The sequence below is a fragment of the Sciurus carolinensis genome, chromosome 7, assembly GCF_902686445.1.
Source record: "Sciurus carolinensis chromosome 7, mSciCar1.2, whole genome shotgun sequence".
Classification (NCBI taxonomy): domain Eukaryota; kingdom Metazoa; phylum Chordata; class Mammalia; order Rodentia; family Sciuridae; genus Sciurus; species Sciurus carolinensis.
Genome location: NC_062219.1, coordinates 54,735,034 through 54,757,339, shown reverse-complemented (window position 1 = coordinate 54,757,339; position 22,306 = coordinate 54,735,034). Strand labels below are relative to the sequence as shown.

General features: G+C 44.8%; 1 protein-coding gene across 2 annotated transcripts in view; it reads left to right on the top strand.

The window, feature by feature from the left end:
• Window positions 1-20,936, top strand: part of Foxo3 (forkhead box O3) — a 118,172-nt gene extending 97,236 nt beyond the window's left edge. For both annotated transcript variants that reach the window (XM_047559721.1, XM_047559722.1), the window contains 2 exons: window positions 2,257-3,692; window positions 16,257-20,936. In XM_047559721.1, coding sequence (XP_047415677.1) covers window positions 2,257-3,657 — 1,401 coding nt within the window. In that variant the 3' untranslated portion in view covers window positions 3,658-3,692; window positions 16,257-20,936. The remainder of the gene's footprint in view (window positions 1-2,256; window positions 3,693-16,256) is intronic.
• The last annotated feature ends 1,370 nt before the right edge of the window (window positions 20,937-22,306 follow it).

Below are 22,306 nucleotides of genomic sequence, written 5' to 3'. Positions count from 1 at the left end.
TGGAACCATCTTTCATTTATCTGCTTTCCAAACCACACAGAGTATGATTCATACCTATTTCATAGAGAAACTCTTCTACTGGTAAAGAAATGCAATTTCTGAACCATTAGTAGAGATGCCATTATTCTTTTTAAAAACCAGAAGAGTAAAAGGGAAGCAAGATCCACTGTCTCTTAGGCAATATTTGTTTCCTCAGATACTCAGCGTGCTGCCCGTCCTCTCAAGTGCATCCTGAAGGCTGTTGCAGAAATGCCAACTTGTGACCCATGGTTGTTAGTGTTCATTGTCCATCCTGAACTAACTGCAGTCCCTTCTTGCATGGGAACATACTTAGGAAACCCTGAGTATTTTGGGTTATTTACTTATGGTGCAATCCTGCTTTGACTTTCTGTGTTTTAAAAACATTCTGGTAGAACACATGTATTTGTATCTTCTACATAAATATGGTTGATGATTGCCAATGTTTTAAAAAAGTATCTTTTAGGGTTGTTCATATAGCATTAGCCAATATCTTTTATCTTTAACTTGCAAATAAAAACTCATCTGGCTTGCAGGTGCTGTTCCAGATGTGGAGGATACCATCAACTCCTCTTTTTTTAACTACTCATGAGACATTTACAGATTAGAATGAGCCTGTCCAGGCCATGAGCTCCATGCTTTATAAAGAGCAACAAGAACACCCTGACTTCATAGTGTGACTGGCTTCTGAAGTATATTATCAGCTATCATCATTACATCATCCCTGGCAGGGAGGGTGCTGGGATATTATTGGGGCCATAACGAAGATGGTGAACTGCAGTTTTTGCAGACAGATTAAATGATTTATTCAGGGTTACATGGTTGGTCAGTGGCAGAGATAGGACTGAATCTGGGTCACCCTTGTTAACTGGGTGTATCACTAAGCTAGGAGGAAGATTCTTTTAAGATGGGTGCAGTCATTAGGGTTTTGAGGGTATTTGCCCTACTTTAAAAAAAAAAAAATAGACCTTCTATTTTAGAATAGTTTTAGATATACAGAATAGTTGCAAAGATAGTACAGAATTCTCATATACCCAACATCCTGTCTCCCTGATTGTTGACATCTTATAATTGTTATAGATGTTCCACAAGTCACATCTCAGGAACCATGACGAGAGGTCATTATGAGCTAGAGTTTGTATGTTATTCAGATTTCCTAATGTCCTCTTTCTGTTTCAGGATACCCTCTAGAATAGCACATTACCTTTAGCTGTCTTGTCTCCTCAGTTCTTCTTGGATGTGATAGTTTTGAGGAGTATTGAACAGATACTTTGTAAATATCCATTAATTGGGATTTGTCTTTTTTCTTCATGGTTGGACTGGGGTTTGGGGTTTTGGGTTTTGGAAGGTAGACCACAAAAGAAGTTGCCATTTCACCACATCCTGTCAAGGGCACGTGCTGCTGGCATGCCTTGCCCCCATTGATGGTGACCTTGATCACCTGGCCCAGATCGTATCTGTTGGGTCCTCCACTGTACGTTAACTCTTCCTCCCCCTTTTTACAGTGTGCTCTTTTGAGAGGAAGTTACTGAGCCCCACCCACACTGCACTGAGGGGAGAGTGTCTACATAAAATTATTTGGATTCTTCTAGAAGGTTGACTTGCCTAGTTCTTTCATCAACCCAGAATATCCTGCTCTGCCATTCTTATGCCTGCCAGGTGTTATATAATAAGGTGTGAAACTGGCGGGCTGGAGCCATAGGAAGGTTAAGGAACAACTCATACTATTTCTACATTCACAGAAGTGGTCAGGAAAAGGTAGAGGCTGCCTCTGTACTAGTGGAGGAGGGGACCCTTAAGAGAATAAAATAGCCACCCAGGTGATTAATGACCCTTGGAGACCCAGAGAGGTTTGTCGCAAAGTGCAGGGAAGAACTGGTGTGGTAATAAATTACAAGTGTGGACTGTAATATAAGGAATATAATTATAGAAAGGACAATAACCCTTAGGAATTTGGGGAAAACAACGTGATTGTGCTCATACATTTCTAGTATCTTCTGGATGTGAAACTTTCTCCCCACCTCCTAGATCTGACACCTTCCATTTAACAAGTTGTCATTTTATTCCAAGTCAAGGAGGGTCATGCAGGTATTTGTTGTTTTTATTTTTTATTTTTTATGGTTGCCTTTGAAATTAAGGAGGCCTTAGAAAACAGGAGTCTATTTAACTATTTCTTCTGCATGCTCGGTTTGAGATCATTCCAATTCATATTCTCCATTTTCCTTTCTCTGTCTGCAGAACTCTATCCGGCACAACCTGTCACTGCACAGTCGGTTCATGCGAGTCCAGAATGAGGGGACTGGTAAGAGCTCTTGGTGGATCATCAACCCCGATGGGGGGAAGAGTGGGAAGGCCCCCCGCCGGCGGGCTGTGTCCATGGACAACAGCAACAAGTATACCAAGAGCCGTGGCCGGGCCGCCAAGAAGAAGGCAGCCCTGCAGACTGCCCCCGAGTCAGCAGACGACAGTCCTTCCCAGCTCTCCAAGTGGCCCGGCAGCCCCACGTCACGCAGCAGCGATGAGCTGGATGCATGGACAGACTTCCGCTCACGCACCAATTCCAATGCCAGCACAGTCAGTGGCCGCCTGTCGCCCATCCTGGCAAGCACAGAGTTGGATGACGTCCAGGACGATGACGCGCCGCTCTCCCCCATGCTCTACAGCAGCTCAGCCAGCCTGTCACCCTCTGTGAGCAAGCCATGCACTGTGGAACTGCCACGGCTGACTGACATGGCGGGCACCATGAATCTGAATGATGGGCTGGCTGACAACCTCATGGATGACCTGCTGGATAACATCACACTCCCATCGTCCCAGCCATCGCCCACCGGGGGGCTCATGCAGCGGAGCTCTAGCTTCCCCTACACAGCCAAGGGCTCCGGCCTGGGCTCTCCAACCAGCTCCTTTAACAGCACGGTGTTCGGACCGTCATCTCTGAACTCCCTGCGCCAGTCTCCCATGCAGACCATCCAAGAGAACAAGCCAGCCACCTTCTCTTCCATGTCACACTATGGCAACCAGACACTCCAAGACTTGCTCACTTCGGACTCACTCAGCCACAGCGATGTCATGATGACCCAGTCGGACCCTTTGATGTCTCAGGCCAGCACCGCTGTGTCCGCCCAGAACTCCCGCCGCAACGTGATGCTTCGCAATGACCCAATGATGTCCTTTGCCGCCCAGCCTAACCAGGGGAGTTTGGTCAATCAGAACTTGCTCCACCACCAGCACCAAACCCAGGGCGCTCTCGGTGGCAGCCGTGCCTTGTCGAATTCCATCAGCAACATGGGCTTGAGTGACTCCAGCAGCCTTGGGTCGGCCAAACACCAGCAGCAGTCTCCCGTCAGCCAGTCTATGCAAACCCTCTCGGACTCTCTCTCAGGCTCCTCCTTGTACTCAACTAGTGCAAACCTTCCTGTCATGGGCCACGAGAAGTTCCCCAGCGACTTGGACCTGGACATGTTCAATGGGAGCTTGGAATGTGACATGGAGTCCATCATCCGTAGTGAACTCATGGATGCTGATGGGTTGGATTTTAACTTTGATTCCCTTATCTCCACACAGAACGTTGTTGGTTTGAATGTGGGGAACTTCACTGGTGCTAAGCAGGCCTCATCTCAGAGCTGGGTACCGGGCTGAAGGATCACTGAGGAAAGGGGAAGTGGGCAAAGCAGGTCAGTGCCCAGTAACCAGGTGGGGGCAAGGGGATCCTGCCTTCTGTTTACTTTGAACGTCATGTGGAAGACCATAGAGCCATGGTGCCAGTCACATGGCTTCCAGCCAGTTCATCTCACTTGCAAGTCAGATAAGGCTGTCAGGTGCCCTTTCCCCAGTTTGCTGGCCGCTCAGAAATTTTACTGCCAGTCAAAAGAACACACAGCACAGATGCTCACAGACCTCATTCTTCTTGTATCCCACCATCCTATAGGGCCATGACACAGGTCACCCAACGTGATTCATGAGAACAGGAAAGGGGTTGAAGGGAAAGCTTAGGCCAAGTAGCTTTCTTAGAAGGACTCAGGTCCAACACTGTCTCTGTCAATTTTTAGGTGTTATGGTTTCTTCATCCCCCGCCCCCACAGTAAAGCAATAATTGCAGTGGCTTCTAATTTAACAGTAGAATATGTATTTCTGGACTCTGTCATATATATGAGTATTTCCACCAGGAGCAAGACCTGTTAGATTGTTCCTCACCTAAGTACTAGGAATCTTTATTAGCACTTCAGGATCTAAGCATTTAAAAAAGCAAAAGAATTAAGTTGAAAACACAAGTTGTTAAGTAAGGGAGCACTTACTCATATACTTCCTGTTGCCCAACCTATAAGTGATGTCACAGTGACATGGGCTGTGAATGGGAAGATTTTTTTTTTAAATGGTGGCATTTTAATGCTGTCGGAATCAGAAAGATCAGGCAGTGTGAAGTGGTTAAGAACATCTGAGTGGAGTCGGGAATGGAGGGTTCAGTCCCACTACCACAGCTTTCTGGCTGCCATTGTGGGCTTGTCACTTGGAGCCTCAGTTTCCCATTTTATAAAATGGAGCTTCTGGCCCTTGTTACATCACAGGATTATCACAAGAATCAAATGCACAAAAGCATATGAAAATCCTTCAAAAAACTGCAGCGGGTTAAAATAAGTACAGTACAATTAGTTAAAACACACTGTCAACACATGAGCAGGCAGAGCCCAGAGGCTTTTAAGTAGTTTGCCCAGAATCACACAGCTGAACCCAGAAACCATATTTCTTAAATGACTTGAACCATAATATTTCTTCCTAATTTTATCTAGGTGCTTTGGACTGAGCCAGGTAGCAGATAATAGACAAGCTTGCCCTGGAACTCTCCTCTTGGACATAAGGGGTGGGGGCTTCTGCCATGGGTTTGCACCCCAGACACCCCCACGTTGAAGTGCTCTGCCTATACCCTAGGTCCCTGTTTTCTTCTTTTTTAAAATTTCAATCTCAGCAAGCTGTTTAATCTCCTTCTTTTTAAATGGCATGAAAGAGAAAAAGAACTTAAAGCCATAAAAACCCAGACTTGTATGACCCTCTGCTGTGGTGAGGGAATTACAGGGTCTCCTATGGGGAGCTCACTGAAGCCCACAGCCACTGTCCAAAGCAGAATGTCAAGAGTGTTGTGAAGCCTCTCAGCATTCCCAGGCGTGAGCAGGCCCCTCATGGAACCCAGACATCTCTTCTTGTCATTTAATAGCCCTTGAGCTGGTACAAAGACTAATGAAGCTAAAGAGGGTGACAGTACTTGCCTGCCAACCAGGTCAGTACTATGCCAGAACCTGGGCTAGTGGAAATTTTCCTGTAGCAATTTAGATATTTGACTTTTGGAAGAATAATGGTTTGTCTTCCTTTAAGAAGAGGAATGTGATTGTGGCTTCTGAAGACATAAGAAAGTTCTAATTTGGCTATAATTGTAAGGAGGCCATTTCCTAGTTCATTGGAAAGAATGAGTTCAGAAGAAAAATGCTCCATAAATTTTTGTCTGATTTTTCAAGTATAGGTTTCCCTTTAAGTTGAACAGCAGACCTTTCTTATGTGTGTTTAATTATAAAAGATTGTACAAAACTCTTTTGAGGGAAATTTAAATACATTGGTTTTTTTTTTATTTATTTGAACTATGATTTCCATAATAAATTACTTTGGGGATAATGTGTTTACTATTATGTCCTCGTGGAACTTAGGGTCATTCAGTCACCTTTTCCTCAGCACATTCTGGGGGAGGTTGATTTGAGGTGGGGTTCCCCCCTTCCTCCCTTAAAAAGGAAAAGTCGCCAAATTTTTCAGAAAGTTTACTTCATTATGTCCACAGAGCTAGAGGAGGAACACCCTAAGGACAGGAGGGACTGTGAGGGAGCTTGACTTTGTGGCTTGGGAGTGTAGGATTTCCATTTTGCCTTGGAACACATTGTTTCTCTCAAGAGCCAGGGGCACTGGGGCCTGCCACGTGTTTTTTACTTTTAAGCTTAGCTTGTAGCAATCACTTATTGAAGACCTCTCACTTCTCCCCAGTTAAGCACCCTAGTTTCCCAAGAGCTGTTCTCTAACAACTTTTTTGTTTGGACTGTCCCTCTCTCCTCTCCCTAGACTGGCTTCTGACTCACTAGCAGAAGGTCACTTGGCCCAAATGGGAGCCTTCTTGTGGTGTTAATGGAGCAGCTCTGTCCAGTTTTCATATTGCTGGAGAACGGGAGTGAGGTGCTCCTCTGGGGGACTGGGAGTTTCACACCTGTCATTCATTTCAGGCCATGTATAAAAGCCTTTGACCTACATAGGTCTGTCTCTTAAAAACAGTCATGCCCTTTTGCAAGTGACAACTACTGGGGTGTGCAGGACACTGTCTTCCCTCAGGTACCAGTGGGCTTGGTGCACATACACTGGCTGCAGGGGTGACTGTGAGCTGGTGTGGTGGCAGCTTCTGGCAAGCCCTCTTGAGTCTGACCTGTGCCTTCTTGAAGAGGGAAAGCAGCTTCCGCTTCACCCTAGTTTTGATGTCAGAAGATGCTGAAATCCATAAGCCCTTTCATTCATGTTCGTCTTTCGACATTGGGAGAACTATGAGGGAGCTCAGAATTCAGTCTCGTGTTTAAACATCTTTATGATAAAGATTGGAAAACATACCAGGAGAAGCCGTGTGGAGAGGGGAGGAATAGTTCTCCTCCTGATTCTGTCACCGGCCATATCACCAATAAATCTCTTAGAATATTGGGTCTCTCATCTGGGACAGAATCGTGGAGTTTTAAAGGTGCAGAGTGTATGTAATTGTGAACGTGAGACCTAATGTTCTGTGAAGTGGCCCTAATGTGATGATGTGAAACCATAAAGAAACAGTGGTATACTAGTGTAGAAACCATTTGGAATGTATACCTGGGCTACTTTCCAAAAGGGGTCAATCTATGAGATCTTTTGGTTTTTTAAAAAAAATTTTTTAAGTTGTTGATGGATATTTATTTATCTATTTATTTCTATGTGGTGCTGAGAATCGAACCCAGTGCCTTACACATGCTAGGCAAGCACTTTACTATTAAGCCACAACCCCAGCCCCATGGGTTGATTTTTGAATGTTGTGGTTCTATAGTGTCTTTAAGATTTGTGTTGGGGAATAAGACTAATTCTAACCAAATGCAGGTAGTAGCAACCAATAGCAGCTGTGTCACATTCTTCTTGATGTAGATACTTTTAGGGAATGTAAAGTGTGGAGATGGTACCGTGATAGCTAAACTGTGACTGTGGTCTTTGATCACAGTGCGCCAACCCCAAAGAATTCTGCATCTGCAGAGATCTTTATTCTTGCCTTTTTAAAGAGCCTGAAGTCTGACCTGTCATTCATGGAGAGAATGACTGTCTGAATCTTTTTACTGTTGATGACAGTAAAGGAAAATCAATACAGCCATGAAAAGGGGTTTCTTTGCAAAGACTGTTGTGCTCCCTATGCACCTTATCTTTCCTCGGAAGGCAGTGCCACGGAGCCCTGACGCTGGCCTGCCTAAGCTCTCCTCTGGCTGTCCCAGGAAGCTTGGAGACAGAGCCTGAGCGACTCCCACTTCAAGCAAGTACATTTATAAGTGGCTTTGAGGGAGGCCTCTATTAACCATGGAGCTATGTGAAACAAATAAATGGGGTAAAAATCACCAGAATTACTACTTGTAATAATTTAAAGGCTGCTTTTCAGCATGTTCATGATGCTTGACAGTCAGCGTTTTGTAAGGAACATTTTCTATAGATGGCATCTTCCCGGGCCCACCTGTGATCCCCTCAGGCTTACTGCTCTGTACAGAGATGAGAGAAATCAGTTGGTAAAGACACTTCTTTGCCCTTTTCATCCTGTTCCCATTGAGTTTCTTCAAGCATTTCCCAGCCTTGGAATAGGTTCCACCCGTGATGAGCCAGCTGCCTGGTGATGTGGTGGCCTCCATGTTGGCGAAAATGCTCAAGAAAGCCTGAATTCATTCAGTGAAATTTGTGTATCTGCTGGGCATAGGGGAGAAAGATGAATCAAATAGGGTCTCCCCTTCAAGTGACGCATGAGCTGGATGGGAAGATGGTGGCAGTGATGGTGACCATTTGTCCTAGACTAAAAGACTACCTTACCAATGGGGAGTGGAGCAAAGGACCCATGTAACTTAGCACCCTCTCATGGTTGGGTTTCCTGCACAGCCCTGTTAAAGGGCCCCGTTCTGTCATCACGTGGTATTTTCCGTGTCTTTGAGGCATAAAAATGTAGACCCTGTGACTTCAGGAGCTCCATACAAATAGGTCAGAGTTCAGATTGAATCCAGATGCCAGTTTCTGTTAAAAGTCCCGCTGGACCCTTGCTTTGGTTCATGTTTGGTTTGCAGAGCCAGCCAGTTCATCACTGTTGGATCTGAGCCAGCTGCCCCCTTCACGCTGTCCCTAGGGCTCTGCTCTGAGGAGAGCTGCAGATTAAAAAGGCCTCCCCTGCAGGTCCCTTGGAGTGGAGCAAGGTCCTGTGGAACAGCAGAGGACCTGTGGGGCTCATATCAGAAGGCTGCCATCTTCATGGCTTTCTGACATTGAGCCAGGTCCCTGGTCTCTCTTGAGTCTCAGTTTGCTTTTCTATAAAACCAGATTAAAATTTAACCTTCCTGCACAGGGCTAGCTCTTGCAAGGACAAGCCCTGATATGGGCTGCTGTCTTTTGGCATCTTTTTAAAGTCACTTAATGTTTGAGATTTTTAAAAGGTTCCAGAAATTAACAAAATCTAGGAAGTAGCCATCTTACTATTGGTACAAAGAATGACTGTTTTCCACAGTGAACTAGAATCAGTCAGGTTTCTTCTCATTAAACAGCACGTGCTTGTTGGGTGAACATTCTTTTTTTTTTTTTTTAATTCTGATGTTGGTGTCCCCCAGAAGACCTGCCTACCAGTCTGGGTTCCCTAGCAAGGCTGGTGTTTTCCACTTTAAAAGGGAACTTCTGACACAGTTGGGATGATGAGGCTGTGTGTGGTACCAAAGTGGCCATTAGCATCTTTAAAGGATTTCCTGAGCAGCCTGGCTGCTTGGCTTCAGCTCTCCCTAGGGGGCCTATTGGACCCTGCAGGGACTAGTCACAGGCCCCTGAAGGAAAAGCTTCACCTGCCTCTCTCGAGCCTCTCCCCTGTTGGGAAAAACCTGGACCTCTGACACTCAGAAATGAAAGCCTCCTAGGGCTTTCCTGTAAGCAGAAAGGGCCACATAAAGGCATCCTGCTGGCAGCGATCTGAACTTGCAGCTCCCAAGAGCTGCTGCTGGTTTATCTCTTAAGCCACAACTTGGGCACCAGGAAATACCGTCCCAGTCCCCTTAAGATCTCGTCCAGCTCTGACTTGGGTGAACCCACGAGACACAAGGCTGCTCTTCTCTAGATGTTTCCTCCAAAGAAATAGTGCCCAGGCCCCAGACTGAAGTGTACTGTCCCTTGAGGCCCAGCTGGGGCCAACAATCTGAGGTTTGATCTGCTTTTGTTTCTTCCCCTAGCAATAGATGTGGACCTTACTCTGTAATTCTAGAGTTTCTTCTTTCTAAATAACCTCTTTTTTGCTAAAAATCCATGACATTCATTTATTCAAGGATGGGAATCGCTTAGTCACGAAGTCTCCATAATTCCAGGTTTCTGAAGGGTAAACTTTAATTACTAGTCCTGGTCTGATTGAAGGTTTGCCTGTCAGCACGTCCTCTCTTTCCCTCTCCTCCTCTTTCTCTCTGATGAAAAGGTCTTGGCCATAAGATTTTTCTTAAGTATTCATGTCTGTGTGGAGTGTTTGATTTGATTCCTTGGGGGAAATTCGTGACCAGGAAGAGGAGACCCATGGGTAGGAGTGTTAAGGGTTCAAAGGTCAGAATTCTAAATTAATTTCCACTGACCCTTCATTTGTGTTCATGCCACTGCAGTTCACTGGATCATCCATTGGTCATTTATATGTTCAGAAATGACTAGAAAGTAGTCCAGCCCGTCATAGTTGTAAGTAGTGAGGGTCAACCCCTGGGCTTAACTGAACGTGCTGTCTGCTGCCTGACTGCCTCAGGCTGAAGCACTCCCTGCCTGTCAAGTCAAGGCTGCCCTGCTGACTGGAGTAAGAGACCCCTATACACACTGGTGCAGGTGCAGACCAAGCAACCAGGTGTGAGCCACACAAGCCCAGACCAACCTTACTCCTGGAATCCACACACCTGGCCCTGGCCACTGGCCCAGGGCAGTCCTTTATCTCTCTCAATCTCCAGGCCACCCTTGAGTCCCTCCTTTCAGTTCCCTCTTGGTTTCCTTCCTCTGTTGTGCCAGCATAATGTTTGCTTCTTGGCCACCATCTGCGTTGCCTGCATGTCCTGGTACACCTTACAGGTAGATAAGAACTTTGAGTTATTTGTGAAGCTCAAAAAGCTGATTTTGTGTTTTTAATTTCAGAATTACTTGGAAAAAGCTAGATTGTCTCTCCAAACCCCCATGTATCTCAAGTAGGAAAAAAAGGCCTTGGGAATCCCATCTTCCCTACTGGGTAGCTGGACCCTTAGGTGGACCTTTGACTCACTGTACCTTCACTTTACCCACCCTCAGGAGATCTAGGGCAATCCAGCGTGCACACTCCATCAGCAGTCCCTGACCCCACACACCCTGGTAAGCACAGGGAAGAGCCACACAAGACAGTGTCATACCCAGAGAAAAATATCCAGGTCATGACTTGTGACAGTAAGCATTTCCTTCTGAACTACAGTTCCCTTTCATTCTTTAAATGGTAAATCATTTTATCAATGATGGTAACTTGAGATTTATTTGGGGACCAGTGATAAAGGATGTGTGTGGTGGGATGTGCAGAAAAAATGAAAGGTGGTGAATTCTTTATTAAATACTTGAGAATCGGTTGAATGGTAAAATTGTGCCTGGTATTGATTTCATCTTAAATAGAAATTTTAGAAACTTAATTGGAAATCATTCTGTCCCAAAAAAGCATTACTAATATTCACTCCTGTCCCATGAGTGAAAGGTTCTGCCTGGGTTCCAGCAAGACTCACTCGTGGCAGATATGAGTGTGTCATGGAAGCAGTAGCGATGAGAAGAGGCTTAGTGTTTGAATTGGCAGAGAGAAGAGAGGGCTTTTCCAGAGGAACAGCTCTTTTTATTTATTCAGCCAGCATTTATTGTGCACCTATTTTTGCTGTTAGCTTTCCAGGTGCTTGGGACGTCAAGGGCACTGTGCTTCCCTCGATGGAATGTAAGCTTCTTGAGGGCAGATTCCATGTCTGAGACTTACCCTTAAAGTACAGGTGCTCCCCAAGTGAGTTGATTTGAAGACTTCACCCTGCTTTCAAGGACCTCCTAGTCTACAAAGAAGTAACCATCTCAGTCACTAACCTATCAGGTGCCGGGTGAGAGGCGTAGGAGTTCATTAAAGGACAGCCCAGAGAGGGTGGGGCTGGAGGAGTTGCTGAAGGTACCGGTAATTCACTCGGTGGGGAGAAGAGCAGCCAGCAAAGTGTCACTGAACCCAACTCATCAGACAAGCAGAGGGTTTGTTCTTGGTGGTATTGGAAAGTAATGTGAATAAGGACAGTGGAACTCAATCCCACAGGTCTTTGCCAGCTAAAATTGCTGGATATCATAATTAAGATTAATTAGCCAGAGAGGATCCAAATGCCCCTTAGGCTTTTTGCCTTAGAAATGGTTCTTAACAAGACTGTAATCCCAAATTACATACTATTCTATGTAGTTTGAAAAATCTAAACATCTTAAGATATGAAATCTCTTGTGATGTCTCTGTTGACAGTAAATCACATCATATTGATGAACACAGTCCGTTCCCTAATGGATTTATGCAGATAGGCCATTCATGATAAACTTGGTTTAGCCACCAGTAATCCCTAGAGTTCAAGCAACAGAAAAGCCAGCGCCTCTCTGTGCAGCTTTCTGTCTTTCAGCTGCGATGTGCTAGGATGGTCTCTGCTCCTCCTCATTTCCCCCATTTTGTCAGCACAGCACAAGGGCTGACTGGAAGGTTGTCCATGCTGACCCAGAGACAAAGGCTATCAAGAGTCCTGGGGTGGATGGGTTGGTTGGTAAGTAGTGTAGTAGTCAAGTGTCTCTCCATATCATCCTGAAGTCACCTTTGCCATTAAAAGCTTCTAAGCTTCCCTAAACCTTTGTGTTTACTTGCCCATTAGAAAGTACCAGAGCCCAGGAGACAGGTTTCCAGGAAATCCATCTTACCTTTTGGGAGGCTTCTCAACTGAATACCAACCTGGCCTCTGGCCTGGCCGAAACTTCTTTACCTGCTCTGTTTCCCTCATAAACTATTCAGTGCCTCAAATGGCAAGTTGACAGCATTTGCCAAAATGGATTTTTATAGACCTGCACCTCCTGGACCCTCCTCTTCGGCAGTCATAGGAGATGACTCTGTGTGGCCAGCATTGTAGGCTCAGGGCTGGACTTGAATCAGCTGGGCTCCTGCCATAGCTGAAGACCAGGCTGGTTTCCATCAGTGTCCCGGAGTCCTCTTTATCACCAGTCCAACCTAGAAGAAGATAATGAAAAATGACCAAGCCAAAGCATTGGCATGTTTTCCTGAGCTGCGTAGGGTTTTGCCTGTGGAGATGAACCCCACGGGAACTGCTGCCATATTGGTGTTTCAAAATTAGACCCATAAAAATGTTGTTGTTTTTTCTCCCAGGGTGATCCCAGCTCTGAAGTCCTTGCTGGGTGCTGGCAATGACTGTGGCTCCTGATGGACTGTGTCACTCAGTCTTTCTGGGAGTAAGGCAGGCAGGCATTTCTTTGCTCCGTACTGAAATGAAATGGTCAAACTCGTTCTTTGAACTCCAGAGGCTACCCAGATTGAGGAATCCGTTCCTTTTCTAACCTGAATCTTCCATTTTTAGCCCCACCTTGCCCTGGGAGTTGTGGGTTTGGCATAAATTGTCCTTGTTTTTTAAAGTGAAGAGAGTGCTATTTCACTTTAATTTTGCTTTTCAGGCAGACTTTCCTCCATCTTTTAGTCCTAGTGAGGAAGATGATTGATAACCTTCATGTGTGTGAGGATGTGAGGGCTTCATCCTCATTTCTTTTTTCTTCTGTCATGTTTAGTATCAGGTGTTCATCCCTTCACTGCCAAGGAGTTCAATACCCTACTAACAAATGCTTGTTTTTCACAGCGGAATTAAGCTATGGGAGGATGGGGAGTGGGCAGTTATGTTCCATTCCCAGATAAGGTTGATTGGGGTTATGTTTGTGGTTTTTGGAGGTGTTTCCCTCTCTCAATATCATGTGACTTGGTGATAATTAGGCAGAAGCTTGCCTTCCCTGCAGATGCTGGGATTACAGAGGGACTACCTCTCACCAGAGACCAGATGACAGCATCCACAGATATTTTTAGAATGGGCCTCATCATTTATTTGGTCTCCTTATTTCATTTTCCTTGCATCCTCAGCCCCATGTTATAGTTATTGAAGAGGGAGGAGTAAGGGGATATCGTCTACCTCTTAACGAAAGTCACCTATGAGATGGGACAACGTTTCCACACTTATTGTTAATTGGCATATTGCCTAGTGACTGCAAAGTAACAGCTATAATTCTGTCAGCTGTCTGCTACCTTTTCCTTTCAAAACTTTTCCTTAATCGGGTATGTTTTTTAACTAGAAGGGCATCAGGACACACACGTAAACCTAAAAGGCCATACTTTAAATGTCAGCTTCACCCAAGCCGAGACTCATTGAACTCCCTGTTTGGTGGCTGGTTCCATTACTGACTGCTCTTCCCCACTCTCTTTTGGTCCTTGACTAAGTCCAGTAAACACACAGTGAGTTGCAGAAAAGCCATTAGAAGTCTAAGCAGAGTTGCTGCTTTCTGTAGGATGATTTTTATAACTCAGGTCTTTGTTGTGAGTGGTAATCCCAGTGTTCCTCTTGGAAGAATGATTATATTTGTTTGACATTTACCTGGTTCCTTTATGTTTTCACAATGTTTTACAGTCCCTTTTCCTTCTGTCACAGAGAAAAAACTGTGGCTTTTCAGTTGTGTGGAGTGAGGGTTTCACCATTAGATGTGTCCTCTATAGGAGCTGCCTCTTTAATAGCCCCCCCCCCCCTCCTGGCCTGTCCTGCAGATGCAGAGTTGGCTTCCTGCACAGGATCCCTGGGGGGGCATCACCTAAAACCCTAGAGGAAGCCTGTGACATAGCATCACAGGTGGCCCCACCCGTTCTGCAGAAAGAGAAAGTGATGACTAGTGCATCTCCTTTTTAATGATGACACTCCCAGAAGATTCTGGGCCTTTGCTGAGGGAATGGGTATGTGGCCTGGGGATTGTTGTTGGTATTGCTTTGGACTGCCCCAGATGGGCCTCCTGCCCTGATTTCAGGGCTGATGGGCCTATCCTGCCTACAGCGATGTCATGTCAGGTTGCCTGGGCACCCCCTTCTCCTTTCCGCTCACATTGGCCTGCCCCAGGACCACAGCAAACTGCGTGTTGGGAATGAAGTGTCACCTTCCCATTCTGCTTTAGTTTCTGCAGCAGAATAATTAACACCAAAGGGAACTAGAGAGGGGGGTCTGAATTAGGTAATACCTTGCCACTTCTCCCTTGGCACTTACAGAAAGTCAGGATTGGGACTTGGGGACCATAGCCCCTGATGACTAATTGCATAGTGATGTTAGACTGTGATCTATCAAGTGTTATTGTGAAGGAAAAAAAACATATCTCCTTCAAAGGACTCTATCTGTGAGCCCCTATCTAATCGTGCACTTAGAATAGCACCAGCTCTAACAGGCCCGATTCCTCACAGATACTGATCTGGGATTTACTTTAGCTTTTTCTCCCTCTGAAATTAATAACCCATTATTTTATAGACCAAAATAATATTGTGTAGTCACTTAACAAAGCAGAGAATACTTCCCCAAAAACTGCTGGCCAAGAAAACAAAGAGTAGGAATTAATGGAAAGAAGAAACCTTTCTTTTCCTGCTTGATTGTCTCTGTCTCCAATGAAACGACCTAACTCCTTCTCTTTGGAACTATAGCAAAGGTAATTGTGACCATAGTTGTGTAGTCTTCTCAATACTAGGTCCTGCTGTCTTTGCAAATGTTGGAATGAAATATAAGATTGACAGCAACGATAGAGTCATAGAGGAGACTGAAGTCACAAGCTCACTTGGAAATTCCAAGTGGATGTATGGTGTTTCCTGGTGGGGAAGGCAACTGTATAATGTGGTGTGCGTGTTTTCTGATGTATTTTCATTACTTAGTCACATGGTCTGAGTTCATGGTGCTTCACTCCTACCTTCCTATCCAGTTCTTGGCCTTGAGCTTTTTTTCCCTTTTACCACCCTGACGGCCAATACTGTCTCTATAAACAAAAGATCCTTTGTCTTGAGCCCTATCACATCAGTTTCTTTAACTATATCTGAGTACTGAATATCTTTTTTTTTTTTTTTTTTCCCTGATTAATCCTCTTAACTTCTCTGGGCTCAGTGGTCACCAGAAGTCTGAAAGGACTTTTCTAAATTCAGGTGATCTAGGAGTACCTTCACTATGCCTTTCCTTGGAAGACTGTTGGAGACAAAATAATAATAGTGATGTTAAAGGGATGTTTTGTGGGAGATATGCTTGGCTCCGTGCATATTAAATAATTTTTTTGTTATATAAGTTTTTTAATGTAAAAGTCAAATTCCTAAAATAGCCTATTTAGAGATGACTTGCTGTTCTTATGGTGGGGAAGTCAAGATTACCCACACCCTGTAATGCAGACTTTCTGAGCCTTTGCAGAATGTAGTCATGTCATCAGGGTGTTAAGGGAAAGGGTGTCCAGCAAGTTCACTCAGGCTGCCTGGATGGTGGGGAAGAACCAGAGAAGCATAGCTGGTCTACTTTGGTGACCAGCTTGCCTGGTTTGAGCATGAAAGTTCCATGTCCCCAGGAAACCTCTCAGTCCAAAAGTCTGGAACAAAACCTCATTTGCACCCTAGACGTCCCTAACTTAACAGACTAAAGCACCTCTAATGTGCCCTGTCTTTGTTAACTTCCCAAAGCTAATGACTCCATTTCCTTTGAGCCTTTCAACTTCAGAGCACTTTATTATTAGGACAAAATAAGAAATAAGGTAAGTCATCGTCCTGCCTTATCCTGAGATTTTTCAAACTTGGAAATGCTTTACTGGTGCGCCCTGGGTGGGATGAGGAGACCAGGTGCCCACTCTTGCTATTTAAAGTCCTTAATGATGTGTGATCTTCTTTTCTCCTCTTTTAGACCCTCAAACTGACACAAGACCTACAGAGAAAACCCTTTGCCAAATCTGCTCTCAGCAAGTGGACAGTGATACCGTTTACAGCTTAACACCTTTGTGAATCCCGCGCCATTTTCCTAACCCAGCAGAGACTGTTAATGGCCCCTTACCCGGGTGAAGCACTTACCCTTGGAACTGAACTCTATAAAGTATGCAAAATCTTCCTCATCCGGGGTGGCGAGCCACCTGCCAGCAGAGGACAGCCCCTGTCAGCACCCACTCTCCTTCAGAGCACACCGTGAGCCCCCACTGGCAATTCCGTGGTGTTTTAATAGCACGATGGTTTATGGGATGTTTTAAGTGTCGTTTTGTGTATGTTTTCCTTTGACCTTTTTGAGTTTTCCACACGCATTAGCTTGCAGTATTTTTCTGTTAAGATGTTAACCGTCCTTCCCCTGGCAAATTTTAAAACAGAAGGAAAATGTCGTACCAGTTACCATTCTGGCTTCGGGCATCACAAGCTCTTGAGCCCATGGAACTCCATAAACTAACACATTACATAAACTAGAAGGGGATTTTCTTTCTTCTTTTGTTTAGTAGAAAATTACCCTTTTCTAAAAACTGAACAATGGCACAATTGTTGGCTGTGCGCACCCGCCCAGGACGGAACACGCATAGGCGGACCGAGTGGAGCGCGAGTCTGACCCAGTATGTTTCCAGTTCTGAGTCAGGGTGGTCTGTGGACGAGACCCCCAGTGCCTGCTCTGCAGCTGCAGGTCAGTAGAGCCTGTGGTCTCCTCAGCTAATGCAGTGGACGGTGTTGGCCTGTCAGTGAGAAACTAGATCTTTTCAGGAAAGAAGTCGCCCCCACTGTCCACTCATTGCCAAAAGCCACTAAAGGATTTAGTTTAAGGAGAAAAAAGTGTCCTGTTTTGCTTTGCAAAAGAAATGAACATACAGGTGAGCATTAAGCTTGCAGTGAGAAATGTGTGAAGAGGACTAACCAAGTCAATGCTAAAGGCAGGTCTGACTTCACTGTTTTTGAAATACACATCCTTGATTATTTTCAGCCTTGCTATGTATAATCTGATCTTCTAGAAGTGTATGAGTGAAAGGCAATAGCATACAAACTGATTTTTTATATAAGCTTAGGTTATAATTGTACGAGTGACACATGGAAGTACAAGATAGGGCAGTTTTGACTTTTCTTTTTTCTTTTTCTTTTTCTTTTTTTTTTTAACTTTCCTGCTTCTATCGATTTCATTTTGTTTTGTTTTCAAAAAGTTATGGTGCTGTATAGGTGCTTTCTGTTTAACCTGGAAAGTGTGATATATTTGTTGCCCCCTTTGGTAGACATAATAGTTGGGAACACCTTTGGTACCTATGAAACTGGTGTGACGACACTCTGATTAGCACAGCATATACATACTTTTCCAAAGTGATATATGAAGACTTTTCTTTGCATAAAAAGCATTAGGCATATAAATGTATAAATATATTTTATCATGTACAGTACAAAAATGGAACCTTGTGCATGGGCGTTAGGAATACAGGCTAGTATTTCAGCACAGACCTCCCTGCTTGATTTCCCCTTGATGCTTGCACCGTGGCAGTGAGCAGCAACTCAGACATGCCACCCAGCCCCCACACCCACCACCACCTCCAGGGACCCTTTGTGCACCTTTGCTTTGTAACTCCTCTGGGGCAGGGGTGAGGGATTTTGGTGGTGAGCACAGCTCCTAGCATATTGAGAGTTCCATTTAGTATTGTCACACGTCTCTCCTGCCTCGCTTGGATTGTCCCGTTTGAGCGATGGCCCTGTCGATTTCACCCTGTCTTTTACTGAATCTGTAAATTGTCGTGCAATTGTGGTTATAGTAGACCTATAGCATATTGCCTTTTCTGAACTGCTACGTGTTTATAATCTTCATTTTAAAAGTATGTATGATTTTTTAAAATATGTATCCTATTCACGTGGTCTGCTTGTCAGTGAGCCGGACTTGCCTACTATATTCCTTTTTAATAATGCTAGCTACTTCCTCCGTTCTTTAGTAGTCTGATGTACGCAAGAACTGTCCGACATGGGCAGAGGGCTGCCTCTCTGGCTCCCTAGGTGATGGTGCCTGGGTGGGGATGCGCTGCAGAGGCAGTGGCAGCAGCTGGGAGGGAAGCAGGGGAAGGGGTGTGGAGAGAGATCAGGTACAAGGGAGGATCCCCAGTGCTTCCAGTGTGAGGGCCCTGAGAATTTCTCTCCTGAGCTCACAACTTAGGAACTTACCTGTGCAGTTTTATGGACCCAGGCAGCTGCGCCCAGAGCAAGAAAGGCAACTCTGCAGTGTGTTCCAGCTTGAAAATGTTGAATTCCTTTCAGACATGTGGCATCTTGTTTATTCTCTTCTTTTCCAATGTTTGTTGGATTTCAGGCACAGTGTCTTACAAAATGTCCTAGAACCCGATTATAATTTAATGTGAAACAGCTGAGGGAGAGACAGAGGGGCATGAGGACACAGGGCAGCTACAGAACAGGTCAGGAAAATGGAGGGGGAATCCTTTGATTTTGTTTTGTGTTTTAAATAATTCAAACAGCATCTACACATAGAGCATTGTGGAAAGCTGAGACCAGAGCCTGGTCAAAGGCAGCATCAGCACCATGAAACTTCCCAGGCCCGGAGAGCCTCGCCCAGACTCCCTGCACCCGCACCTGAACTGAGTCCAAGGTCCCTTAGACTAGCCAGGGTCTGTGGTGGTCAGACTGGGCAGAGGTGTGGCGTGAACCCTCTGTCCTTTATATTAGGACCCTTTCAGGATGGGCCAACTAGTAATCACCACATTGCATTCGAGTGTCTTGTATCCCTGACAACAAATGTTCTGATCTGGGGCACCTTACCAGATTACTTAGCAGCCTGGGCCAGGGGCTGTAATGTTTGAGTCCTGATAAGAGCAAGCCATGCAGGGTGGCCCTCAGCCTCTCCCTGAGCTGCCCGCTTTGTGATGGGAAGTTCGAAAGCAGTGAACCTAGCGTTGACATGCACTCTGGGGTTCTCTTGGGGCTCCAGACCTTGATACCTGTACCAAAGCTAGAAAAGAGCTTTATTGCAAGCCTTCACTGTCCCGGCGTGAGGACTGACCGCCGGGTTCAGCACACCCCATTAACTGTGAATGCATCTGAGGCTGGTTTCCTTTAATTGAATCCTCTGCAACGTAACGAATGCTGAACACCTTCAAACAATTTTTTTCAGGAGTCTGTCTCTCCTGTTACTAGGAGGACCATGCACACACGTGACTACAAAGGTGGATCTTGTTTTCCGTGTTGATTTTTAGCATCATGTGTGTCACTTCCCCGCCCTGAGGAGAGGACATTGTAGCTTATTACTCAGGACAGGTTTGCCCCATCTCAGGGTGTGACTTCAGGTGGCTTCCAAACTTGTACTCAGCTTAAGGATCTTAGGGACAGACTTTGCCTCTACCTAATGAACTCCATCCATTTAGAGAATAAGGAACATTTAATTCTGTTGGAAAAGACCATCGAGACTAAAGCAGTCAAAGAGCAAGTCCTCGTATCCACATGCTGGCGCCAAGGGCTGACAAGGGGAAATACAATTGTTACCCTTTCTCTCTAAAATGGAAAAGAAAATTCTTGACAGACCTGAACTCAGATTTTTCTTTTTTCTTCCTGTATTTGGGAAACACCATAAAATTAGACATAATGTGATTTTTTTTTTTTTTAATTAAGAAAACCAAATTTTTTTGTAGAAATGCAATCACTGGTAAAGAGGTATGAAAGAGCCAGCCCCTCCTGGAGCCTGGTGGAGGCGGGGCACGAGGGGAGAATGAAATTCTAGTGGAGTCATGTCCATCTTAAAGGCCCAAGTAACTGAAAAGAGTAGGTGGTATTTGATCTAATTCTTAAGTGGGTAACATATTTTGTAGGTTGAATGAAATATTTGCCTCATTTAGTTTTATTCTAATGTGTTTTTCTTTGATGAATGAATGATGGCAAGGCCTCTGCCACACTCCAGAGATACTTGTGTGACTGCTTTTTAAAAGAGAAAAGAAAAAAAAAACAAAAAAAAACTGTGTGTCTGATCACTTTTTCTCTAAAATTATCTCATTGCCTGGCAATCAGTCTTCTCTTGTATACTTGTCCTAGCACATTATGTATGCGGGAAATGTAAACAGATGTGAAGGAGGACCAGAAAAATTAGTGAATATTAAAAAAAAATGTATTGTGCATTTTGGCTTCACATGTTTAACTTTTTTTTTAAGAAAAAAAAAGTTGCATGAATGGAAAAAAATCTGTATACAGTATCTGTAAAACTGTCTTCTCTGTTTCAATTTCTTGCTCATACCCTATACAAACTAGAGTTAACTATGGTGCATGGCCATACTCAAACACCTAAGAATCGAGTAGTTCATCCTTTGGTTTGAAGCACCTCATCCTTTATTTCAAAGCGAACACTATCACATCGCATTCTTACTGAGGATTTTGTCTAACCATATGTTGCCATGACTTAACTCTGCCGACTTTCTTCTCAAGGATCAAAACCAGTTTGATTTGGGAATCTTTCCCCTTTCCAAATGACATGGAGATGCAGTACTTAATTTCCTTGGTGTTTGTAGATATTGCCTTGTGTATTCCATTTAAAACTGTAATCTAGTTTGTAAAAGAGATGGTGACGCATGTAAATAAAGCATCAACGACACTCTTGTCTTACTCCAAGAAGTCTTTTTGCCACCCTCTTCTTTAACCCTAGGAATGCATGGTTGAGTTTATCTCAGGGTCTTTCCACGGATTGCCTCACAGGCTGCAGAGAAGGTCTTGCTAAGTTGCTGAGGGCCTCACTAAGTTGCTGAGGCTGGTCTGGAACTTGTGATCTTCCTGCCTCGACCTCCCAAATCACTAGGATTACAGGCATGCTCCACCGTGCCTGGTTTCTGACCCATTTTTTACCTCCACAGACAACCAGACAATTTAATAAATGCAGGTTTATGGAGTTCTTCATGTTTACCAGTGGCCGCTTTTCGTATATACTGAGTCATGTGGCCCCAGAGGAGGCAAGAATTAGACTGCCTTCACCAACTGCCAGAGGTTTTAACCTGCCAGCAGTCTGACCCTAATGAGGTCCTCCTCAGGTGAGTCCAGCAAATGAGCGTCAGTCATCGACAGGCCCTCCTGCGCGTTGAAAGGCAAGCACAGTGCTTCAGGCTTCTGATGGCAACAGCGTAAATTTTTCCTTTGTGTGTACATGCAGTGCCTCCTCCTTAGATTAGGAGGAACTCCACCCTACTGTAAACTATTCTTAGGAGCCTTGGTTGTGCTTCTTAATACACACGTTAAAATGACTGCACTTACAGTAACCCCCAGAATTCTGATTTAAAGGTCCCAAGCAACATGATAGGCTTTAGATCAGAGAGGTGAAAGAGAGTTGAGGGGTGGCTCTTGGGCTGGGTTCTGTATTGGTGGACATTTGTGCTTTAGTCAGGTTTTTGCAATTACTACAAAGGTAAAACTTCATCTTCTAATACCACTGCCAACTGGGAAAGGGTATTCCTCTTGAGATTGTGTCTCAATTTTTATTCTGTCTCTCAAAAGAGTAAAGGTGAAAATCTAGGGCCACTGGTCATAAGAGTCTCAAAGTTCTCCAAAGCCATGTAAAAATGCAACCAAAAACCTTAACAAGTTAACTCTGGGAGCAGAGTTTGTAAGTCAGTCTCAGGTGTGGCAGTGGTCGGACCTCTGATGGCACAGAGAGAACCCCAACCCAGGCCCTGCTTCCACATGAGACTGTGGAATAAAGAACCAAATCTCACTGAGTGTCCCCGCTTCAGCATCTTGTTTAAAACAAAAATTTGGACTGATGTCTAAGACGCTTTGGGAGTTTGATTTTGCAAACATTCAAATAGTTGAGAGTGAAACTCACAGTCAGCAAAGGCTACTCTGACACACAACGACGGAGTTACCTCACCACAAGCACAACACAGGACCAAAGGTAGAGGGAAGTGGGATTCATAGCCACCATCCATCGGACACCTGCATACACACAGCCCCCCATGGTAAGGAGGAGGAGGAAGA